A 21452-nucleotide genomic window follows, 5' to 3' on the forward strand; every position below is an offset into this window, starting at 1 on the left:
CATGAATCCATCGCCCCCCCCCCCCCTCGGCCGAAAAATTTGACCAGTCCTTTAGCTGAGCCAGTAACCATAGACGCAATAAAAGTGCGTATGGTTTGTTGCACAGTTGTTTCTCTGATCACTATTCGGGTTATAAAGTTTCTATAAAGTGCGATACTTCCTAAGGGACTGGTCAGTTTCTTCGACCTTGGTGGGGGGGGTGGATTATTTTTTGCCGACGTCAAAAAGTGGCTGACCCCCCTATTCAAAATTTTGAAAACAGGGTGACCCCTCGCACAAATTAAGTCATTCTGTTGTTGTGCAATTATTGACATGTCAGTTGTTGTATAGAGATTTCAAATTTCTACTTTTGAAGTGCATAAATAGTGTTTTGAATGAGCTGTGAATGTTGAATGTATTTCATACTCTGTATGCATAACAAGATGTCCAACACTTTTGTACATATAGATTGATGTCAATCACAAATATAAAAAGACGGACCAGCAGTAAATCAAAAACTACAGTTTCGGTTGGTAATAAGACTGTTGCCAGCCATCTGTCGAGAAACGTTATACAAAGATAGCTACTTCTTAATTCCTTGACAATGAAGACAGATTGTAATCTCTTCAGTTCCTTCCAATATCCTGTGTTTACACATAGTTTTAATTCTTTCTGACGTGTGACTCATCTCTAACCAATCAAAGTCAAAGACGCTTCTTACTTTCCCGCCAAAACCGGCTATATCACAGCCTGAATAGCCACTTTACTTTAGTATATGTTTATGTACAGCTTAGTGTATATGTATGCGTATACTCAGAGCGCATTGCTCACCACTGGATCTGGTCGTCACTTATCCACCCGCTGATACATTATGTTATTGTAGCAGTAGTTCATCGTAGCTGTAGTAATAAAGTTTGAAGAAATACAGTCGACACCTCTGTCTCGATCACTTGAACTCAAAAGATCCTGCTTCGTAAACAATCCCACACATTGTTTTTGGTGCCGAGACCAGGATGAGTTCAAAGAAGAAAGCAAAGTCGAAGTCAGCGCAAGCAGAGGAAATGGCTACCCCAGCTACGACCAACCTGAAGAGGACACGAGGAGTCTACCGCGGAATAGTGACGAACCAATTCAACGAAACCACAATGTCTGCGTTTCAGGGCGACCCCGAACAACTGTTCATACTGGAGATGATACTGGCAAGAGTAGAGGAAACGTACGAAGAGATACAAAAACTCGACAGTTCGATCATCACTAACGCCGAAGATGGAGACATCGACGACATATCTGCCGACCTCCAGCAATTCAACGAAGAGACACACGAGAAGATATTCAGAATCAAGCGTTTCATTGGAGAGAAGGAGAATAAACCCATCGAAGCAACCCCAAGTTCAACCTTCAGGCAAGCTCGCACACCGCCCGTCTCAGCACCTCATAAGACGGTAAGTCTACCAAAACTTCAACGACCTACGTTCAGTGGCGACGTTCATCAATGGATGACTTTCTACGATAGCTTCAAGTCCATGGTCGATAATGATACTGCGCTAGAACCCGTTCAGAAATTTCATTATCTGCGCGGTCAATTAACGGGCAAAACCGCGAACCTATAGTCGCTGGTTTGAGTATTTCGGACTCTAATTACCAACGCGCCATTAATGCGCTTAAAAAGCGTTACGGACAAAGACACAAAATAATCCAAGCGCACATAGATTCGCTATTAACTATGCCGAAGCCTAATTACGAGAGAAAATTCTACGATAATATAGAGAACCACATTCGCGAGCTAGAAAACCTCGACATTACTGTTGACAAATACGCTGTTATGTTAGAAAGATCGATCTGGATAAAACTACCGAAAAAGATAATCGCTGTATTCAACGAACATTACGGAGACAAAAGCTGGGAAATCGACGAACTTCGCGACGCACTATGGAGACACATACTTTACGTGGACGAAGAAACCGATCGAATCTACGGAAACGCCAATAGCTACCGCGACCTTCTTCGCGAACGCCGAGACGAACGCGAAAGGCCGCCACGCCTCGAATCCGAAAAGGCCGAAAACTTGCGCGTACTGCAAGGGACCACACTTCCACAACGACTGTACGGTAGTAACTGATCGAAGCAAACGCCACGAAATCGTTAAAAGGGATAAATTGTGTTTCAACTGCCTCGGGAAACACAAAGTCGGAGATTGTAAATCGAAAGGGAAATGCTTTCGCTGCGGAAGAAAGCATCACACCTCGCTGTGTACCACGGAATCGAGTCACGCTACGACGGGACCAAGTCCCAACAATCAGGTTACGGACACTCAAACGCACGCTACGGGAAATAGAGGCGACGACAAGCCTACCTCATCTACTCAACCTGCCACGCAGATTGGAGTAAATTTCGCGAGAACGGAGAGTAACTCGAGTAAACGGAAAATGGAGCCAGGCATACACAAAACTGCCGAAGTTCCAATCACTTACGGTCCAAATACAATCAACGCTACGGTATTGTTTGATGAAGGTTCGGACATTTCCTTCATTACACGGGATCTAGTAACGAAGCTAGATATGAAGCCACAAACCTCGGACGTATACGGATTAAAGAGATTCGGTGACAAAACTGCTAACGCCAGATCGTTTGAAATGGTAACATTCGCACTTCAGACACGCGACGGTCCGAAGTCAATGAGCGCGCTAATCGTTCCGGAGAAATCAATCAGCGTGAGAAACAAAATTTCACGTTCCGTATTGAATTTACCTCACATAAAGGGTTTAAAATTAGCGCACCCACCCTCTGATGCCGAATCATTCGAGATATCGCTATTACAGTTATGCTCAACAGAAAGTAGACGATGAGATTAAATGATACCTTACTCAATTACTAATTTACATCAGACACTTTATTTCTAAAACTACACTAGTACCTCACAATATTGCTTGCGAGCGGCAAGTTCTCAAAGACAAGAATAACAAATACCAGACCTAAATGATTCCTTAACATAACAGTCGCTTGCCTGCTTCTCTGCCGACATGAGTGCCTTATCTCTTTCCACTGGTTTATTGCCGTAATCTTATACCACGATACTAATTACACAGCGACAAAAAGACAACTGTAGTTCTTGCTGAAATGAACATCATCGCCGGGGTAGACCGGCCGACATTGTTGAGACACTGCTCAGTAAGTGTCAAGTAGATTGGATTTTTCAATCTTTAAAATCATGACTTCTGCTTTTGCCAATTTTCATTTTCTTTGACACTAAAATGCCTTAAACAGATTACCCCTAATTCATTGTATGAAAATGCCTCGACCTAACCCCCCTAATTCTTTGTAAAACAGGTCCACACTTACGATTGATAACAATGGGTAATTTGCCAAACCATGGTGGTGAAAATGTTACAATCAACTGCCACTCTGTAATTTGTGCTAGAGTGAAGATAAGTGTGGACAAAAACATTTGCATAAAACTGACTTAATTTGGCAATGTTATCACGCATGGGGGTCTCTAGCTATGTACCATATCGCCAACTTTACAATTACCTAAGCTACTGATGATTAATGTGAAATACTGTCTATGTGTCCAACTTTTCTGTGTATCTCTTCTAGCAGTCAAACAGTGGTGCAACTATTCTCATGCATACTCTTCCAAGTACATTTGATTGGGATGTTTAACGTTTTGTGTTTATTATATCCAATCAAATGAGACTTTGTCTATCTGTTATTCAATGGCTCAAAATTGATGAGGGTCAGTTACAGATTTGTATAATCCTCTACAAGATTTACTCGCCAAACCAGAGAAACCATATAATTATTGTCTGTCTCAAGATATCTTTGCAAGAGCTTTTCAGACAAAACGTTTGATTCATGAATGATGAAGATGTTTCATTATTTGCCTTTTATATATCTCTTTGAGAGGCACATATGTTACTTCATGCTTCAGCCAACTTACAGTTGTCTTTTTGTCGCTGTGTAATTAGTATCGTGGTATAAGATTACGGCAATAAACCAGTGGAAAGAGATAAGGCACTCATGTCGGCAGAGAAGCAGGCAAGCGACTGTTATGTTAAGGAATCATTTAGGTCTGGTATTTGTTATTCTTGTCTTTGAGAACTTGCCGCTCGCAAGCAATATTGTGAGGTACTAGTGTAGTTTTAGAAATAAGTGTCTGATGTAAATTAGTAATTGAGTAAGGTATCATTTAATCTCATCGTCTACTTTCCGTTGAGCATAACTGTAATGGGAACTGATTATTACTGGGACTTTGTCGAAGATGACATTGTACGGGGACCAGGCCCGACCGCCGTACTTTCTAAATTCGGTGGATACTTATTGTCGGGACGCACTGGTATACGAAACGCGCCAAACGCCGACGCGACCACTCTACACATCGCTACGACTACAGTTGAAGAGGAAATGAAACTTCAAAACTACTGGGACTTGGAAACAATCGGAATAAGAGACCAAGTAGGGCCTAAACGCAAAGGACACTGAGGTAAGCGAATTCGAATTATATCGTGATACGCATTTACGAGTTGAAGACGGAAAATACGTTGCTAAGTTACCATGGAAGGTCGACCACCCTCCATTGCCGACCAATTATCATATTACTGAGAAACGCACACGCGCTATGGTGCGTCGGTTAACGCCCGATTTATTGAAAGTATACTACAACATCTTAATTGACCAACAGTCTCGCGACTTTATCGAGGAAGTCGACGACGATGATAAAACAAACGGACATTATCTTCCCCATCGCTCAGTAAAGAAAGACTCGACGACTACACCCATTCGTGTTGTATATGATTGCAGCTGCAGACAATCAGATTCACGTAGTCTAAATGACTGTTTACAGACTGGACCGCCACTCCTTAACGATCTCTCATCAATTCTACTCAGATTTCGAGTGCATGACATCGCGCTCAGCAGTGACATCGAGAAAGCATTTCTCAATGTACGTCTTGACGAAAATGACCGGAAATTCACAAAATTCCTCTGGTTATCTGACCCAAGCGACCCTGAGAGCCCGTTCAAAGTTTATCGTTTTAAAACCGTTCTCTTTGGCGCGGTCTGTTCACCGTTCATATTGAACGCAGTCGTCAAAACACACTTGGAGTCAAACAAGGTCAAACAATAACACTCCAATAGCCGCTGATCTTAAAGATAATATCTATGTTGATAAGGCGAGAAAAAAAATTATCTGTTCAACGGGCCCGACCGACCCATATTTGGACCACTCCCCATTCCCCCCCCCCCGAAATCTTTACGAATCTGAAGAAACGCGGAGATATTATTCAAAGAACATCTGTCTGTAAGATGAATGAGCTTCACATTTTCGATGACATCGACTTGAGTGAGATTGATAAAGGCTATGATTTGAAGAGTTAAGGTGGAAGCGCATCACAAACATTTGGTCAAGGTGAAGGGCAGGGTTAATACGCCGTGGAAAATAAACTATTACGCCACATGTTCCGTGTAGCCTAGACACTCTGTACTGTGTTGTTTCACCGGTGTTTATTTCACGTCCGAGTGGTTGTACAGTCTATATTTTCAAGTGTTCCTATTTTCAGTGTTCCTTGAAAATTCTTTATTGTTCTTTGAGTCATCATTCGTTCCGATTTTCGTCATGGCTTTCACCTATCGAACGCGTGATTGTAAGCAGCAGTTCTCACTGCAGGACGGACATGATTTGTTTTTCCGTTGTCGAGAATCAGGTGCCGCCAAACTAAGCTGTTCGTGCAAAAAGGTGTTCGTGCGAAATTTTTTAGCGGGCGGGCAAATTTCAAAACTTATCAGCGGGCGGGGAGAAAATATTGATATTTAATGTGGGCGGGGAAGAATTTCATTACTTTCAGCGGGCAGGGAGAAAATGTTTGACAGTGGGCACCGGAAAATACGTAGAGGGAGGGGAAAGCAGCGTGGTTGATAAAACTTGAGGAGAAACTAGAAAGCATTTGCAAGCAAAAGCGAAGTTCCAGAGACCAGAGCAGCGGAAGAAACAAGAGAATGTGTGACAAAGATAGGTGCAGAATGAAAGAGTGCTTTGGATTTTAATATTCAGGGCTGATAGCAGTAAACACCATAATACAACTAAAAGCAAGGCAGTCCGGGGAATTACAGTACACAGATTACAAATGCCTACATGTACGGTAAAAACGCAACAGATACATACGGGGGCGACAACGCACGGAAATGTTTATCAGACGACATTCTCGCGAGCCAGAGCAATAATTTTCGCTCCGCTGACCTACGCAAAAATCAATCGTTTGACGGGTAGCGCTGAGTTGTTGCCGTAAAGAGGCGTGTCATTTACGACGATGATCAGACGAGAGGAAACATCGGACCTAGTCCGTTGAAATTGAGCCACATGCGTTTCCATTTGATTAAAAGCACAGACTAAAACAATTTTCATTGCTATGTCGCTGTTTTCACAAGATACTGACCATTTGATCTTGGAAAGTTGAGTTGCTTTTACGTGCAGCCAACGCATGCCGGTGCATGACAGACAGTACGTTCACTATGAATGCCTAGCTCTGCATGGCAGGGCTGTGTGTTACCGGCGTTAAACGGCCTCCCACCACAGCCCCGCAGACTGATATAGGAAAAACTGCTGGTGGCTCCTCAGAAATACGGCGGGCAGTTTCTCCGCCAAAACAGCCGATTTTGAGTCCAAATTTTGCATTGATCATCGTTTTCGAGCACACCCACCTCGCCTAGGTACACGATGTGCCCAGCCGCGCTTGTAAACTTAGGGAAAGGCTACTTTTCTCTCTCTGTGCGAGCGAGGCGATCGATACGCCGCCATGTTGTCTCATGAGCATTCGGGCGAAACAGTATAGCGCCACGTACGGCGAGTATTTAGAGAAAAATAAAATCAAAAAGCAACAAAAAACAAAGCGAAAGAAAGCTAGAATTATTAATAACTGAACGCAATATGATAGTTGAGCAATGCCAAATAAAAAATAAATAAATAAATAAACAAGAAATGCCCGTAAAACCCGTCCGAGCTGAGCGATGACGTCATAGGCATGTCGCAATGCATTCTGGGTAATTAAGGTAAAATTTGTGTATAGCATGTTCTATAGTAGTAAAACCGGAAATAGAGAAAGAAAAAAAAGAAAGAAAGAAAGAAAGAAAGAAAGAAAGAAAGAAGGAAAGTGAGCAAAAACTAACAGTTCCAGAGCTGGTCTCTGGAACTAATTAAGCGCCTAACTTAGAGGGAAGCAATGTTCCAAGTACACTGCTAACTACTGGCATGGTTTTGTGTTGATCTGGGTTGCCTAGTGGGCATCTAGTTGGCAATGGGGAATTTTAGTAATGGGGAGAGGGCAGTGGGGAGCTTGAAGTGTTGTGGGAGCGGGAGGCGGGCAGACTGTAGATACCGGAGGGCAGTGGGCATCAAAATTCAGTGGGAGGGCACATTTTCAGTGTATGCCAGTGGGAGGGCAGTTACGAACAGCTCTCACTTTCCCCTCCAAAGTTTAGGTCAAGGTCAAAAATAATAAAAATCGGTATATCAGCCTTCAAAACATGTTTTGTGATGATTTTGCGAAATTCATGAAATTTACCAGTTGGCGGCACCTGGAGAATGCACAAGAAGTCAACCTTGTGACATTTGTTTGACTTGGACTCAGTACGAATGGTCTATTTCGCTCCCTCGTTTGACGACGTCACCCGGACATCACCGGGGCTGACCCGTCAGTTTCTGAGTCGCGAGTTTTAGTTGGAATGGCATCGAATGCACAGTGCTCATATGTCTGGTGACACCAACACAGAAATTAGCTCCGTTAGATTCAGGTGCCGCCAACGAAGCTGTTCGTGCAGCGGGCGGGCAGGTTTCAAAACTAATCAGCGGGCGGGGAGAAAATATCAATATTTACTGTGGGCAGGGAAGAAATTTCATTACTTCCAGCGGGTGGGGAGAAAATTCTTGACAGTGGGCACCGGAAAAATACGTAGAGGGAGGAGAAAGCTGCGTGCTTGATAGAACCTAACTTAGAGGGGAGCAATGTTCCAAGGTATACTGCTAACTGCTTGCATGGTTTTGTGTTGATCTGGGTTGCCTAGTGGACATCTAGTTGGCAATGGGATATTTCAGAAGTGGGGAAAGGGCAGCGGGGAGATTGAATTGTTGTGGGGAGTGGGGAGCGGGCAGACTGTAGATACCGGAGGGCAGTGGGCATCACAATTCAGTGGGAGGGCACATTTTCAGTGTATACCAGTGGGAGGGCAGTTACGAACAGTTCTCACTTTCCCCTCCAAAGTTTAGGTCAGGGTCAAAAATAAGAAAAATCGGTATATCAGCCTTCAAAACAGTTTTTGTGATGTTTTTGAGAAATTCATGAAATTCACCAGTTGGCGGCTCCCGTAGATTGAACTATAGAAGTGAAGGCAAAGAAGCTGTTGTGAGACAACCAACCCATGTCAACAAAAACTTGAAAAAATCATGAACGTACAAAACAACATATCCAGTATATTTTATGTGACTAAGAAAAAGCATGAAACACACAAAAAGTGTTTATATTATATGTTCTGTTTAAGAAAAAAAATCAAAAAAAAAATCCGACCTACCTACCCAACTTTGAAGTCATCCCGCCCGTTGAACAGCTTTTTTTTGGCCTAATGTCATCTCGGGTGTTAACAATACTACGGAAGCTACGAAATACTACACTGATGCAAACTCTCTCATGAAATCCGCTGGATTTAACCTTCGCTCGTGGTCATCGAACAACGATGAAATACGCAAATTAGCCGCTAAGGACAAAACGCTGGAAACGAACACCAACGTGGGTGTTCTCGGAATGCGCTGGTTAACGGACTCTGATCAACTCGCTCACGCTAAGAAAAAGGATGTGAAGAAATCGGACTATCTCGCCACAAAGCGCGAAGTCACACAAGTAACCGCAAGTTTATTCGACCCCCTCGGATACCTTTCACCCGTTCAAGTGAAAGCAAAGACATTTATTCAAGACATATGGAAGAGAAATTTAGATTGGGACGAAATACAAGAAATCGACCTCGCTAATCGGTGGAAACACATAGTATCGGACTTCAACGCGAGCAGCGAAATCAAGATCGACCGTCGTTATTTCGCCGAGAATACGAGCGCCGATCATGAACTACATGTATTCGCAGATGCCAGCTGTAAAGCTTACGGTGCAGCCGCATACCTTCGCCGCGGCGACCAAACGTGTTTGGTCATGGCAAAAACACGCGTCGCTCCAATCAAGGAATTATCACTGCCCTGCCTCGAACTTATGGCAGCATTAGTCGGTTCTAGACTACTACGCTTCGTTCAGGACGCTTTGCAAGACAAAGTCAATATCACAAATCGTACGCTGTGGTCGGACAATCGATGCGTTATACATTGGATAACACGAAGAGACAAGAAACTTCCGGTATTCGTTGCAAATCGAGTCAAAGAAATTAGAAATGTGCCATGCACGATCAAATATTGTCCAACCAAGGACAATCCAGCCGATTTATTGACTCGTTCTCTGGTGGCAAGGCCCACCCTGGCTAAAACAAGGTGATTGGCCTATCTGTCCCGTGTTTGACAGCTCAACATATCATGTATCTACTGAGGAGGATGTCGGTACCCTCAGTGAGGATTACAATAAGCCTATGCAATGCCACTTATGGAGTTCGCGCGCACCCGGAGACTGTCATGTGGGAAAATTCTGACAGGTCACGTATGTGCACTTCCGCATTGCGACGAAGGCCCTCTGTATGCTCTCTGTACTTTCGTATCGTTTATAATCAAACCGGCGGGTGGCAATATATAGGAAATCCTGGAAATCAGGCTATGTGAAATGTATATTTAGTATAGAAGCGAGCATTTAAACGTGGGGTTTGTGCGAGGTCGTCGGCGATTGAAATACGCAGTAAGAGTGTCGAGGAGTTCGTTTTCGAGAGAGGGCCGCAGTAACGCCCGTTAGCTACCGGTAGATCATGGTTGACAAAACAGTGATGCAAAAACATTTAGCGTTATCCGAGCCCCCTTTTACTGCAAAGTGTTACCATAGAAATGCGTGTGTTTCATATATATATATATATATATATATATATATATATATATATATATATATATATATATATATATATATATATATATATATATATATATATATATATATATATATATATATATATAATAACACAAATTACTTCAAGTACAAAGAAATTATATCTGTTACTTTAAGTTTCATGTATACTTATTGCCATTAAGTTTATCTGATATCATTACTTTGTACTTGAAGTAATTTGTGTTATAATTTATAACGCTCTGCTTCAACATTGAGCACTGTAATTTCTAAAGAGTGTATGTATGTATGCATGTATGTATGTGTGCATGTATGTATGTATACGTATGTGTGTATGTGTATATGTGTGTGTTTAAAGTTGTGACCAAAGTTTTCTATGGTAGTCGTTCTAAAAGGTCGCTACATAATGATGAAAATCGTGTATTGTAGGCCTGATTGTCGATGACAAAACACATCGCTTGTATATGAAGAACCTTTTTAATGTGGCCGATCTGTCTTTTAAAGAGAGCTGGCTATAGGCTCTTTCGTCATCATATTATTCAACTTGTAACTCAATTTATAAGGGGTGGACCATTTGATACCCTGGAGGGTCTGGAAGATTTTTTTTTTTTTTTTGGGGGGGGGGCATTATTTTTTTTCCACATGTTCCACTGGATGTTTTTTTTTTCCTTGTGAATCCTGGCAATTTTTTTTGCATTCTTCCTTCACAGAATATATATATATATATATATATAATATATATATATATATATATATATATATATATATATATATATATATATATATATATATATATATATATAATTTTTGGGGTATGTTTTAAACATTCAGTCATTCAGTGTTTTAATGAAATTGTTGTCTTGTGAGTTTTAAGATAGGAACTTAAAAGTGTCAATTCTAAAGTTTGAATACAGTATTTTGAATGAGCTGTGAATGTACTCCACTCTTTTTATGCATAACCAGATGTCCAGAACTGTTCTAAGAAAAATTTGATTGTGAAATATTAGTGCATGTTGCTTTCTAATATTGAATTTTCATAGCGGAAACAGAAAAGTGTCAGGAACTTGTCATGCTTTTAATATGAACTGCAGATTTCATAATGATTAGAGTACTCTTTGCAAAACAGACTTGAATGATGAAAATCATGGCAAGCACGATGCATTTGATGCATTATAGGCAAGTGGAAAAGCCAAGAAAGACAAGAAGGGTGCACAGAATTGGGAAAGTTACATCCCAAAAAGTTCTTGCTGATACTGTGATAGATTTTTTTTCTTCCACATTAGCTTGCCAGTGTTTTTTTCATAAGTCATCTAAGGCAGAATTTTTTTCCCTTGTATCTTCTGGGAAATTTTTTGTTCGAAAATCTTCCAGAACCCCCCCCCCAGGATATCAAATGGTCCACCCCTAATGCGTTGACCAAGGTAAGCGATGATGTATTCAATTCAAGAAAACCAAAAGCACTATCATTCAATACCGGGTTGGAATGATGTTGTCAAAGAAGTATATACTGCAGATTGTACAATGTTTCATCCAGGATGGCATCATCAGGGGGATTCCCCCTTTACCAGAACATTTACAGGGGTGATTTCACCAGTTCATGTGTTCTACTTGTATCTCTAAGGTGTAACTAGGGAGGGCCTCGATCCCCTGACAAATGCCAACATGTCAACAGAGGGGGAATCCCTCTATCTGGATGAAACACTGCACGCCTTGCTTTACACTACATGGAGATCAGCTGGTAAATCAGGATTGGCCCGATTGTACAGCAAATGCGTAGTATGATATCTTTTACCCCTTCATTGGGAGTTAAAAGTCTGAGAAAGTTAGTATGTGGTCTTGTCCGTAAACTGTAATATACTGACAAAAGTTGTGCCTATTTTGTTACATCTATGTCTCATTGATGGACATCAGCCATATTTGTTTCACATTCTCATTTTATCTTTAACAAGGAATCATCCTCCATACTATTCGCTATTTATTTGATAATTTTACTCGTGTATTACAGAAACCGACAGTTGGGAGTTCGATAACTGATACACAAATATACTATTAATCGAATACTGATGGTAGTGATTTATCAATTGGTCAAATCACCCGAAAATGAATTACAGAATGTGAAAGAAGTCATAATCCTTTACGTATGATATCATGATTTATGTATGATTGACAAATAACACTGGAATTATGACAACACACAATATGATATCTTTCATAGATTTTATTATTTTGAATAATGTAACAATACTCAATATAATTTTCACTCATACAAAATCGTAAGTTAAAAAGTTAATGTGGAACAAGCAGTGATAAAAAAGTTTCCACCTAATCAAAGCGAAATAAAATGTAAAGAGTTTCCATGCTTTCAATGGCAATTCAAAAGCACACTTTCAGAATGCAACATACCACTTCACAATATATTACTTCTGATGCTCATGTCAGTTTTGAAATTGTATGCGAATAATCAATTTTCAATGACTTTCAGGACAAAATTACTATTTCAATGAACTTTATGGGAAGCTTCAACATTTAAATATTGTCAAGGACTTTCCATGAGTGTTATGGACCCTGCATAATACCAATGTATTCTATTTGTCAAAATTGTGTGGCTGTATACTTATTAAGTCTTACAAATATCCTACATTAAAAAAGGCGGGTATTTGCTGGTACTGATTGACTACTGCATGGTAAATTTGCATTCATTTGTAACATGATGTGCTTAAACTTCAATCACATGAATTTTGTTCAGTTCATAAAGAGTTTAGCTTCCTGTTGTGCTACTCATACACTCAATCTTACTAATATTGATGGTTACAATAATAGTTACAATAAATCAAATTCAGAGAAAATGATTTTTTGAGTAAAAATGCAAAAAATTACCCCAAAAATACAAATATAAAAATTTTACCACAATTTGAACATATCTTACAAAGGCGAACCCCGGATCACGCATACCAAGTTTAAAAGCAATTGGATGAACACTTTATGAGGAGAAGATTTTGACCAAAAAAGGGAAAATTTATCGTAAACCACAAGTTGAACAAATGTAACTAGAATCACCATAAAGAACCTGCATGCAAAGTTTCAACAAAATCTGGTACATGGTTACAGAGTTTTAACAATTTGCTTGAGTTTCCCTTTTTAATCATTTACAGCCTAGACGATAATTACACCTGACATTGTTGGCAACTCCTCAATTACACAGCTTGCCTGTTTCCTGTTCTGCTAACAGTTCAGTACAACCAATGCTCTTTCCACAAGTTTCATGAAGATCAATCACTTGTTCTCTTTAGAACTGAACTTTGTGTTTCACATTTATGTCACTTCTTGTTTCTAATCGTGTTCCCATTTTGTAAATACATACTATAGTGTTCTACACTGTAAAGTTAAGTGTTCAAGGATAGAACACCAATTAAACGCCTTTTTGTAACTTTTTTTGAACGCGTCTAGACGTTCAGAAATTTAACACTACGTGTTCAACCAACGTTCAATTTTTGAACACACGTGTTCAGATTTTGAACACTATGTGTTCATCAGACATTATATTGAACACATGGTGTTCCATATCTGAACACACGTTGCACATGAAATGTGTTCAAAAAATTGAACGCATTTACGCGTTCAACGGGCTGTAACACTTTTTGAACGCATGGACGCCGTTCAATGATAAGTGTGTTAAAGGCTAGAACACATGATATGCACTTATTGAACACCTTTAATTTAGGCGTTCAGGGTGTGTTCAAGCCTGAAAAGTACAAAACAGACCACTGATATTCAGTGAAATTATTTTATTCTAAATATACACACAAAAATTCTTTGAGTAAAATACAATGGGAAAATAAACATGGCCACTTTGTAAAGTTTGTCAGAGGAAAACACCAACGGTGTTAACACCTTCCTATCAAAACATAAACAAAATAAAATCCTTATAAACACTTTCGATCGTTTTCAAAAAAATATGAACAAAGTAATGACAAAACAAGTTTTACTTAAATATTGTAGATTACATTATATGTTCATACTTGTAAAAATGCACAAAAATATCTGTTTTGAAAAAACTCAAAATTTGGCTTACTTATTGTGTTGAAAACACATTTATTCGTATGAAATGTTTACTCCGTTTTTGTAACATAGTTTAAGACATTTCCTCTTGTATAGACAATTGTAAACTTGCAAAGAAGTTAGTGAAGGCTTCTCTGATGCACATGGTACATAGTTGTCCACACTAAAGTAAACACAACATGTCAAGTTGTCATAAAGTGTCACAGTAAGGCACAACATGCAGAGAGTGAGTAAAGGTGTCCTTGGCAGTGTAAAACCTATTTCCTTGTCCAACAAAGTCCTTCATAAACGAAAAGGGTTGTTTGTTTGTAATATCTTTAAATAAACCCTGAAATAAATCAGTGAAATTTCAAAACTCTACTCCTCAGAAATTAAAATCACATTAACTAATTTTGACTTAGTTTTATAAGTTTTGTTCTGTGTGTCAATAAGCATTTGCTGTTGAACCTGGAAATTTCAGTCCTTACTAAAATTCACTTGCAAAAGGAAACTGCAGTCTGAAACCAATGGCAACAATTTAAATGCTAGCCATTTCAACACCAATATATTAATACAACAAGCGACTTAGACGTCGAAAGAGCTCAGAGTGTTATGTTTAGGATCTCTGACAGCTCATTTCAGGATGGCCTCACCAAAAATGGGGAAATAGCTGCAAAACATACACAGTTGAAGATTTCACCATGATTTGGACATATCAAATTAAGATCATCCCAAAGAACATTAGTAGCAAATATCAAAGCTATCATACTTGTAATTTTTAAGACAAAAATTTTTTTGACGAAAAATGATAAAAATTGCCTCAAAAATAGAAAAATGCAGATTTCACCATAACTTGAATATATCACATTCTGATAATTCCTTATGTCTTAAATGTCTGAAATGTCTTTTATCTCTCAAAAATACAAATTTGCATATTTCTGCATAATGTGAACAATCTGAAAAAAGCTATCCGCAGACACTTATGTCCAAAATATCAAAGCTGTGTAATTAGCAGTTTTGAAGAAGATTTTAAGGATTTTTTGATCAAACAAGAAAAAAATTGCCATGAAAAATAAAAAGTTGAATATTTCATCACAACTAGCACAAATTTGACGAAGGTCATTCTCAGGGCCATGTTTACCAAATATTGAAGACGTCCAACCATCAGTAAAGGAGAAGATTTTTGCCAAAAAATAGCAAAATTAGCCTCAAAAATACAAATTTGCGTATTTCATCATTAGTAATCAATGGGAACATGTTCTCCAAATATTAAAGAAATCGTACCGGCAGTTTTTAAAAAGTAGCTTGGAATGTAAAAATATGAGGACGATGCCACACATTCACCTATTAAATAAGCTCTGCGTCGCTAACAGCAAAGCTAAAAAAGTAACAAATGGAGAATAAAAGACGTGTAGATCTACAATACAAAATAATCTAAGGTTTGGTAGCAGGCTGTGGTCAACTAAATGTGACTGGCGCATAACCCTTAAAAGACGTGAAATCTCCCTTATCAGATGCAAGGGTGGAATGAAGAATTAAAGCAGAGAGCGACAGAAATTCAGAGTAAAGATATCAGAAAATTCAGAAATTCAGAGTGTACATTTTCCACTCTGAATCATCTGTCGCTTTCTGCTTTAATTCTTCATTCCACCCTTGCATCTGATAAGGGAGACTACACGTATTTGAAAGCTTATTCTCCAGAAAGATTTAGTTGATTATAGCGTTGTACCAAAGCTTAGATAAATTCAAAGCAAAAATACAGAAACGTAAAAATTCAGTTACTGACCCTCGAAAGTTTAAATCTACATTAGAGATGAACTGAGGTTCTCAAGCTTGTTTCAAGGCAACTACTTGTACACTCATCTTCTTCAATTTCTGCACCATCAGCTTCTGTAATAACTCTTCGATTACCAGGTAAATCCAACTTTTCACATCCTGAAAATAATGCAACAATAGGTAATATGGCGACACGAGACTTTAAATGAAAGACAAGGTGGCCTTATTAGGTTATGGAAAAGGGGTGACTTTGGTATACAGTGCCTCTTTTTCGATACTGTTAAAAATATTGGCTTCTTCTTAAGCTTGTCATCAACTGATGAAAAGTAAAAACAAAAGTCAACTCTCATATGCTGAAACAATAGAGAGTACACTCTGCGATGTTTAAGCACAGAGTAATATCATAGACAGAGTGGCAACACTTGCATGCCTTTTGTTCCATGGTCGTCTCGGTAGACTATTGGCTTTTCATATTAAAATGAGCTTAAAAGGTGTTAAACTTTTTGGAGGCTTGGTTTGTGGTTGATAATTACACGAGATTATGCGAAACATACGACGAGATGGCATCGTACTGCCAGTCGCGTAGCAACCATAGTTACTTTGTGAGCTCATAGGCCAGAAACACTGCCTCACGCCAATCAAAACATAACACGCCAGCAGTTTCATAAACATGTCCTTTCTTGGCGCACGTGTAAAAGACGGTATGACTGACCGTAAACCATTGAGTAAAACCAGACAGTATCGATAAAAGACTTTCAAATTTGGTTCAAACACACTCATTATATATTCATAAAAATATGAGAGGAATTTTTAAAACGGTAAAACCCACTTTCCTGAAGCTCGAAACACTCCCGTTTTCGCCAGCACATCAATTCCGATCAGAACCACACGACAACAACAACACAAGCTTTGTCGAACATACTTTCGCTTAACAATTGGTGAAAATCCGAAAATTACCGAAGGGTGCATGGTCGGCACTCTTCGGAAAAGAGAGCCAAGAGCTTCGTGAGGCGAGGCAAACATGGATTGCTTACGTAACCGCTTCACGCCTTAAACAATAGCTGTTGCCACTCTGTCTATGATATTACTCTGTGGTTTAAGTAATGTTTTACATGCGATTGTAATTACTACATGACATGAAACATTTCAAATCAGAAGATTTGGGGCAAAAAACATGGATGTGAATATTTTTTGCTCTTATTCATTGAAACTTTGTCATAAATAATGTCCTATCATGTTTAGTGTGTTGTTCTAAACTTTTCCATATTTCAGAAAAGAACCAAATTCCTATAATATCATTTATGCAGAATGTGGGGCAAAAAGTGGAAAAAATGGAAGTTTTCTGTCACATTCTTGATTATAAGAAATAAAATGTTCATATGGCTTTCTCTTAAATTCAGTTTTCATTGATGTTTTACTGTACAATGTGAGTGAAACTGAAATTTTCTGTCACTGAAAGTCACTGCCATTATTTTGGGGGAAAACCTCAAAAAATGCCATTTTTGGAGAAAATCTACTCTATTTACTCATAATTGGGAAGTGACACATCATATCTTTATATTTATATACAATTTCCTTTGTATTACTGGAAACTGTAATTTGTCCTTCAATTTTATACAGTTCTTTTACATTTTGGGTAGAATTACAAAAAAAATGAAACTTTTTGGTCAATTATCATGTTACCATTGGAAAGCTGATATTGAACTTCTCAAATATGTCTTGACACCTCATAATGTATTATTTCACGCGAAATCAGGTTGAGCAGAAGACCCCCCACAACAAAATGCCATTTCTAAGCACTTTTACAAGGCCTGGCCCACAGACTATAAGCTGTGATCACGCAGCGGTAATGTGGTATATCGATCGCGCTCGAGTCAAGGGTAATCGCTACAGTTCGGTGATGACCCTTGACCCGAGTGCGATCGATACGCCATGGCCCAAAACACCGCTGCGTATTCACAGCTAGTGTATGGTATACCAGCCACTAAAAGAAAAAAGGCTTCTTCACGTAATTTAGCTATTCCAAAGTACTATACAAATAATTTGAAAGGATAATAATACAGATGCTTCAAAATTGAACACCTTTTACTATTTGAAGAGAAAACTTACCCTTTCTGGAATTGCTTCCGTGCGACCACGACTTCAGCGTGTGTTTACAAGAAAAATATCGCAGCTTCCGTTTTAATGCATGACGGGATAAGAAAAGGCACCAAACTTGAACACTTAGTGTTTAGGAGTAGAACGCCTCTTGCACGCTGATGTTAAAATTAAAACGTTCATGGTGGTTATCTGATTTTCTTTTCAAAATGTCAAAATTTCAACCCGTAATAAACGTGTAAAATTATTTTGTATACTTCCTTTTTTAGAAAAAATGCGCTTTCAGCAATTTTAGACCGGAGATATTTTTCATTAAGTGAGAAATTCGTTACATCAAAATCCGTGTACGTTTGCCAGACAGCGAGGCAGTAATAAATTTAATATAGCCATAGTAAAGTAAAAAACACCAAAGACTGTTAATTGTTTCACATTATTGTAAAATTTCTGTAATGCTGAGTTTTTGAACACTTCAAGCAGATGGTTGTTAACACTCCGTGTTCATGTTTAGAACACCATTGTTAATAATATGAACACTAGTGTTAACAATATGAACACTAGCCGTTCAAATTTGAACACCGACATCTACATTTTGAACGCGTAAAGACGCGTCTAGCGTCCGCTATTTTTACAGTGTAGACGTAGCTATGTAAATCTTGCATTTGAAGCAGAGCAAATATGTAAGTACATGTGAAATACTTCATAGCTAAATATTTTGAGTCAGAGTGTACTAAGTCTGAGCTATTTGAAAATACTGGACCACATAGGTAATACAACATGGTCATGGCTTACCATGCAGGAGGTTTCAGGTTGTATTCATCTTGTGTAAATACAGTGATGTACAAACAGACTAGAACTACCGTTACACCAGGAGAACAATGAAACATAGGGTCAAAGTCCCTGTAGCTACTTTAGGCATGGACAGTATAGAGGACGTACATAGCATAACACCAAATATATACTGAGTGCAGAGGTCCCTTGGCAATACAATGTATTGTTATGACAGAAGAATGTTTCATTACAGATCCATATTTACACAGACATTCATCAGTAGCAAGCATAGAAAACTGTCATTTTATACCTACAGTGTCTTTGCCATCCGACTCTGACACTAGGTTGACGCTTATACAGGCAGTTTGGCAAAAATGCTATCAGATGAGTAACTTTTGCGAAACAAAGTTTTTGACAAAAAATGGTAAAACTTGTGTCAAAATACAAAATAGAAGATTTCATCACAATGTCAACATATCACACTAGGGTGACCTATAGGAATCTGTATACCAAATATCAAAGCTATCAGACAAGCAGATTTTTAGAAACACACTTTTAAACAAAAATGGCAAATATTACTCCAAAATTATAAAATTGTACATTTCATCATATTTTGAATATATTACATGTTGATAACCTCTTTGAACCTGTATACTTAATATCAAAGCTATGACAATTATTTTTTTATGAAAAAGATTTTTGACCAAAAATGACAAAAAATGCCATAAAAATACAAATTGGTTTTCAGCTAACTATTTCTTCATGTGGGGGAAGAGATGAAAGTCTGAGGGTGCTAGGTTAGGAGAGTATGGTGGGCATGTAGAATGAGTTTGAAGCCGCAGTCATGCACTGTTGCCATGTCAATGACTGACTTGTGAGGTGGAGCATTGTCCGGATGGAACAAGACAACTTTTCTCAATTTTCCCTCGTCGTATTTTTGTCAGCCTCCCAAAACTCCCTCAACAGGTTAGAATAGTTCTCTTCATTGATAGTTTGTCCCTTTTCTAGGTTGTCATCTGAAGAGTTGAGATACCGGTATATTCAAACCAAGCTTCTTTGATCTGGCATTGCTCCTTCATACTTAGGCTCAAAACTTTTCAACCAACCCTCATATGTGCAAAATCTCTATTACTATACAAAGCTAATGTCTGCATCTTCAGGCTTATGTCTTTCCTTCTTGACACAAGACAACTGCTTCTTTGCAAAGTACCTCGTCTACATAGTCAACTGCCAATCTGAGTAGAAAAAAGAAAAACATAGCAAGACAACTTACTATACCTGTGTAGTGTATTTGCAACAATGAAAATCTGATGTTTTGACAGGGGATGGTAAGAGGTGTTAAAGTGTATGATAAAATGCACTATTACTTTCTCAAATCAATGTCTCTTCAAAATACTCTTACAACACATCAGCTGTACAGGAAAGATGTTTGGTGAGTGCATAGTTACATCATTATTTCTTATTGCTCACAGAATTTAAAATTGACTGAATGTTAAAATTCCCATTATCTTGATATCTACATGATTGCTGTGAGTATTGTTACAAGAGATTCATGCACTGTTTGTGAAAGTTTTGGTATAAGTGGCAAGGATGATGGTCATTATGAGGTTTTATGTGGTATGAGAGAGACTCCATTCCCACGTGACAGGTGTATGACTCAGACTGTGCCAAATAGCAATACAGATAAAATTCCAATGTCATTGCTCAAACTGGTTCAGAATAGATTACACACTACAAACTTAGATTGATGAAGAACATGAATAAATCACACCACTATAGTGGATGAAGATGTGTTGAACGTCTCCATTCAAATGTGACAGGTGTGTGACTCCCAATGCTTCAAATGTAAGTTGATAGAATAAATTCCCATGTCATTGCTCAAACATGTACAGAATGTGTCACCAAGAAATAAAATGAAGGACAACATTGGTAAGTCACACCATTATAGTGACTGGAGATGCGTGGAGAGTCTCTCCATTCTTATGTGACAGGTGTGACTCCGAATGTAAGTAGTAAGTAAGTAGGTAGATAGGATAAGATTCCCATATCATTCCTCAAACTTATTCAGAGTAGCTCACTAAGAAATAAATTAAAAGAGAACATTTATAAGTCACACGAATACAGTAGCTGAAGATGTGTTGAGAGTCTCCATTCCCACATGACAGGTGTGTGACTCCGAAATGTCTAAATTACAATGGTTACAACAAAATTCAAATGTAATGATTAAAAGGGGATCAGAATAGGTCAGGAAAACTTAAAATATAGGAGAAGATGTATAAAAGACACACAATATTGTGGATAGAGCTGTGTTGAGAAACTCTCCATTCCCACCTGACAGGTGTGTGACTCCGAGAGGTCTAAATTACAAGTGATACAAGAAAATGAAAATGTAATAATTAACAGGGGTTCAGAATAGGTCAGGAAACCTTAAAAGATAGGAGAAGATGTGTAAGACACACGATATTGCAGTTGGAGCTGTCTTGAGAAACTCTCCATTCCCACGTGACAGGTGTGTGACTCCGAAAGGTCTAAATTACAATGGTTACAACAAAATTCAAATGTAGTGATTAAAAGGGGTTCAGAGTAGGTCAGGAAAACTTAAAAGGTAGGAGAAGATGTGTAAGACACAAAATATGGGGGTTGGAGCTGTGTTGAGAAACTCTCTATTCCCACGTGACAGGTATGTGACCCCGAAATGTCTAAATTACAAGTTATACAAGAAAATGAAAATGTAATAATTAACCATGGGGTTCAGAATAGGTCAGG

General features: G+C 38.7%; 1 protein-coding gene across 3 annotated transcripts in view; it reads left to right on the forward strand.

The window, feature by feature from the left end:
- Window positions 1–740: 740 nt before the first annotated feature.
- The window catches only part of LOC139136792 (NECAP-like protein CG9132), a 101487-nt gene continuing 80775 nt past the window's right edge, over window positions 741–21452 (forward strand). For 2 of the 3 annotated variants that reach the window (XM_070704627.1, XM_070704626.1), the window contains exon 1: window positions 741–1421. In XM_070704627.1, coding sequence (XP_070560728.1) covers window positions 1246–1421 — 176 coding nt within the window. In that variant the 5' untranslated portion in view covers window positions 741–1245. Of the gene's footprint in view, window positions 1422–4219; window positions 4460–21452 lie in introns of those variants that run through there. The other variant, XM_070704628.1, reaches the window with a different exon arrangement.

The sequence above is a fragment of the Ptychodera flava genome, chromosome 7, assembly GCF_041260155.1.
Source record: "Ptychodera flava strain L36383 chromosome 7, AS_Pfla_20210202, whole genome shotgun sequence".
Lineage (NCBI taxonomy): Eukaryota > Metazoa > Hemichordata > Enteropneusta > Ptychoderidae > Ptychodera > Ptychodera flava.